This window comes from Glycine soja, chromosome 15, assembly GCF_004193775.1.
Source record: "Glycine soja cultivar W05 chromosome 15, ASM419377v2, whole genome shotgun sequence".
Taxonomy (NCBI): domain Eukaryota; kingdom Viridiplantae; phylum Streptophyta; class Magnoliopsida; order Fabales; family Fabaceae; genus Glycine; species Glycine soja.
The window spans coordinates 28634922-28640008 of NC_041016.1; the positions used below are offsets into that span (position 1 = coordinate 28634922).

The following is a 5087-nucleotide window of genomic DNA, read 5'->3' on the forward strand; positions in this document are numbered from 1 at the left end:
TTATCCAAGTTGATGCAATCCTACCCCCCAAGGGTATTGGATAGAAGACTCAAAGAGGCTTGGGATAGAGCTACTAAAGAAGGCCCTAGGGTTCTCATGAACCTTAGGGTAGATTTTTGAGCCCATGGGTCAAGGTTGGATCCACTCTTCTTTGTAAATATTAGAATAGGTTTTTCCTTCTTTTGGGCCTTGTATTTTGGTCATTCTAGTAGTATAGGGTTTAGCCTTGTATTTCAGGACATTTTGAGTAGTTTTTGTAGTAGGGACTTTTTTTTTTGTATTTTCATGTATTTTGTCAAGGAGGTGAGCTTAGTTTTTAGATGGGTGTGTGTAGCTAAGTTCTAGCTTCTCAAGGAAGCTTCTCAAGGAGGTGAGCTTAGTTTTTAGATGGGTGTGTGTAGCTAAGCTCTAGCTTCTCAAGGAAGTTTTCTCAAAGAAGCTTCTCAAGGAAGTTTTCTTAAGAAAGCTTCTCAAGGAAGCTACCTAGTCTATAAATAGAAGCATGTGTAACACTTGTTGTAACTTTGATGAATGAGAGTCTTGTGAGACACAACTCAAAGTTCAACTTCTCTCCCTTTTTCTTCCTTCAATTTCATGCTCCCCCCTCTCTCTTTCTCTCCCTCTTTCTTTTCCTCCATTGAAGCATCCTCTCCAAGCTTCTTATCCAAGGCTCATCTTGGTGGTGAAGCTTCTTCTTCCATGGCTTATCCCCTAGTGGATGGCGCCGCCTCTTACCTCTTCTCCTTTGTCTTCCGCTGCATCTCCATGGTGAAAAATCACCATTAAAGGACCTCATTGAAGCTCAAAGATCCAACCTCCATAGAAGCTTCACATGCAAGCTTCCATCACAAGTCCACGAATTTGACCAAACCAAACCAATATTGATTGGGTCAAGCAGATTTTTTTATGGTGTTTTTGGGTCAAATCGATCCATTTTCACCCCTAATATATTTCAAGTAAGATTTTGCTATCAATTTCTCTAAATGGTACTCCATAGTCAATTTCATTGAGTATTAGTTAAGGAGTATTTAAAATACTTTATTATTATTTAATATATTTTTTTTGAAAAATATTAAATTCTTTTGATAATTTTTTCAATAAAATAAAAATATTAATAAAGGAATTAAAAATTTTAATAAAATAAATGCTTTGAGTAAAAAACTATTATTTAGGAATATCTATTATATTTAATCAATTATTTAAAATAATTTAAAAAGTATTAATTGATTTAATATTTTAATGAAAAAATATTTTTAATAATTTATCGCTAATTTTTTATTTCATAAACTCATATTTAATTAACATTAATATTATAAAATCTTTTGAAGTTGTAATAAAGTCTGTTTTACAAGATGACAAGGCTTCCTAGTAGCATTATTCCTTTAAGCAAACATTTAATATTACAGAGTATGAGTGTAATTTTTTATAATGTCTTTCATATTTTTTTTTAATATTAGATTCAGAGTTCTTTTAAGCAAACATTTTCTTATAAATTCATATAAAAAAAGTAACTCAAAGATAATGCTTTTGGCTGATAATTAATATTTAGTTTCTTATTCAACAATTAAACGATGTATAGTTTTTTAATTAGAAATGCAAAAGTGATTATTTAAATTTTGGTATTTTTGTTTATAATAACATATAAAATGTGAAAGATACACAACAAATTGAAAATTTGGAATGTTTACAATTCAAATTAGCAATATGGCTTGCTAGTTCATGATATTTATGTAAATTTTTTTATTTTACCTAAATAAAGAATTTAATATTTGTAAAATAAAATATTGCTGAAAAAGAAATTATCTAGTTAAAAAATACAAACGAATAACACCATCTACATTAGTAAGGATTATTTTGAAGGAGTAAGTTAGTAAGTTGTACTTGACCGTACTTTAAGAAAATTTATAATTATAACTTGTTAACTTACTTCTTTTAAAAATTGAGTGTAAGTTAACATGTATTATACACACTTACTAGCATACACTTACTTTTTAAAAGGAAAAATTTAGTAAGTTACATCCAAATGTATTTTAAGAAAATTTATAGTTATAATTTACTAACTTACTCTTTCTGAAAAATAATTAAGCATAAATTACCAAAACCATTTCCAGCACAACCATCACATAGAAATAGTTTCAAAATATAAGCACTTGTAGAGGAAGAAATCCTTAGTAAAATTAACAATTAAAAATCAAAGTCTTATCCAAGTAAATGGAAAGGCTAACAACACAAGTAAACATGTTTGCACAGGAATTAACAAAAGGTAATTAAATGTCTAGGAAACAAAGTTATTTCAAGCTCAAATAACAAGTTTGATGCAACAGTAACAAAGCATATTCACATAAATTAATGTGCCAGTGAGGTGATCTCATCCTCCCGCCAGATATCCTCTAGTGCACGATAGAGAAAAGAACCAGGTGCAATGCTACGCTCATACTGACACTTAAGGCATGACCCTTCTTCACAATAGATAACTTCTTGAACTGCAAAAATACTAAATCCACCATGTGAAAAATCCATAACGAAGTTGTGACAGATGTTCACCGACTCTAAATGTTCCAAGGAAGTGAGCACACTCCTCAAAGCCTTCACGCTCACTACCGTGGACCGAATGCTGAACACCTTCAAGTTAGGGGTAGATTCAATCAAGGCTTCTGCGTGCTTTTCTTCAAATTCGCAATGGAATTTGATCCCACTGACGCTCTTACAGTATTCGCGAATTGCAGGAAATATGTAATCGATGGGGACACCAGAGCTAATGTTAATGGACTCAAGGCCTCCCCATGACTTCATTTCCATATGCACTGCTTTTCTTGAAAAGTCACCTTTCCTTGGTAGAACTAGTTGTTTCAGATTTGGGGTCCTACACAAGAAGGCACGCATGCTTTATAATATATACCAAACATCTTTTATATATATACGTAGTATTTAATTTAGATTTGAAAGTTAATATTGATTGGGTTTTTTTAGAAGGCTGTATAATTAATAGCCCAAATGCATGTACAAATTAAACGGCAATGAAGAATAAGAAAAATGTTACCTTTTAGCAGCTATGATGAACTCCTCATCTGTCAAGTATGTTGGACATTTTAGTGTAATTGATCTCTTTATTATGTTAAAATAAGAGTGCACGCTTGTTTTAATGTAATAACGAGATGCTCGGTTTAGGCAAATTTTGGAAGTTACATGGAAGTCAAATTTTGGAAGTTACATGGAAGTTATTTTTCAAGAAAAGAAAGTTTTTTTTTAAAAAAGATAAACTTCCATCAACCGCCAACCGTTTTATTTTAAAGGATAAAACTTCCATAACTTCCTTCAACCGCCAAAAACCACCTGTTCTTTGATTATAAATAATCATCCTGGTTCAGAAAGCATAACATGTGAAAAACATACAAGACCAAAACAAAACTCTTGAATTATAATCTTCTGATTTTATCCGATTGAACAATTTTGGTTGAACCCCGAAATTTGATTCAATCTGAAAGTGTTTATACACGACTTCAGATTTATCCAGGATTATCTCGATTTTCAAAATTAACCAACAAAAGATTGAATCAAATCTTTCGAGATGACGAACGATAGTTCGAAGATGACAAGCAAGTTTGCGAAGTTGGACAAGTTTGAAGGGCAGGATTTCAGAAGATGGCAGAAGAAGATGCACTTTCTCTTGACAACATTGAATGTGGTGTATGTGCTGAGTACACCGATGTCGGTGTATATGGAAGGCGAAACTCTGGATCAAACAAGGAAGCATTCGAAATGGGAGAACGACGATTACATTTGTCGTGGACACATTCTGAACGGTATGTCTGACTCTCTCTTTGATATTTATCAAAATGTTGAGTCTGCTAAGGAATTATGGGACTCTCTTGAATCCAAGTATATGGCAGAAGATGCCTCAAGTAACAAATTCTTAGTTAGTAATTTCTTTAATTACAAAATGATTGATTCGAGGCCTGTTATGGAGCAATATAATGAACTGCTGCGGATTTTGGGTCAGTTTACTCAACATGATTTGAAAATGGATGAATCCATTGCAGTTTCATCTATAATTGATAAACTGCCTTCTTCTTGGAAAGACTTCAAGCATACCTTGAAACATATGAAGGAAGAGTTGACTCTGGTTCAACACGGTAGTCATTTCATGATTGAGGAGTCGCTGAGGGCTCAGGAAATTGACAAAGTCAATGATAAAACTGTAGCAGGTTCCTCTTCCGTTAATATGGTAGAGGAAAGTGGAACAGTTAAGCAAAATTACAATGCTAAAGGTAACAAACGAAAATTTCAAGGAAATAAGAACAAAGGTCCAAACAAACAGACAAAATTGTCATGTTGGAAGTGTGGGAAACCTGGTCATTTAAAGAGGGATTGCCGGGTGTTCAAAGGAAAGAACAAGGTTGGTCCAAGTGGGTCTAATGATCCTGAAAAGCAACAAGGTCAGATTGTAGTGAATAATTTTAATTCGAATACGAATTCAAATTATGTATCACTAATATCTGATGCATTCTATGTGCAGGATGATGACGTTGCTTGGTGGTTTGATTCGGGAGCAACAAGCCATGTGTGCAAAGATCTTCGTTGGTTCAAGGAATTTAGACCAATCGATGATGGCTCTATTGTGAAGATGGGCAATGTTGCAACTGAACCAATCCTAGGATTAGGTTGTGCGAATTTAGTTTTTACTTCCGGAAAAAGTTTGTATTTGGATAATGTCTTATTTGTACCTGGTATTCGTAGGAACTTATTGTCTGGTATGGTTTTAAATAATTGTGGTTTCAAGCAAGTACTTGAAAGTGACAAGTACATCTTGTCAAGACATGGCTCGTTTGTTGGATTTGGTTATCGTTGTAATGAAATGTTTAAATTAAACATTGATGTTCCTTTTGTTCATGAATTTGTTTGTATGGCCTCGTGTAGTTCTATAACTAATATGACAAAATCAGAAATTTGGCATTCTAGATTAGGACATGTTCATTACAAAAGATTAAAAGATATGTCAAAAACAAGTATGATTCCTCCTTTTGATATGAACATTGAAAAATGCAAAACTTGCATGTTGACCAAGATCACTAGGAAACCTTTTAAGG

At 33.0% G+C, this 5087-nt stretch overlaps 1 protein-coding gene across 1 annotated transcript; it reads right to left on the minus strand.

The window, feature by feature from the left end:
• Positions 1-2346: 2346 nt before the first annotated feature.
• LOC114386043 lies at positions 2347-2883 on the minus strand. The gene has a single exon (XM_028346052.1). It carries the CDS (start codon positions 2881-2883, stop codon positions 2347-2349), a length of 537 nt encoding a protein of 178 aa, XP_028201853.1.
• Between the last annotated feature and the right edge of the window lie 2204 nt (positions 2884-5087).

Bases quoted from the DNA above. Each gene is read 5' to 3' on its own strand.
- LOC114386043 (XM_028346052.1), bottom strand. From the start codon at position 2,883: ATGCGTGCCTTCTTGTGTAGGACCCCAAATCTGAAACAACTAGTTCTA.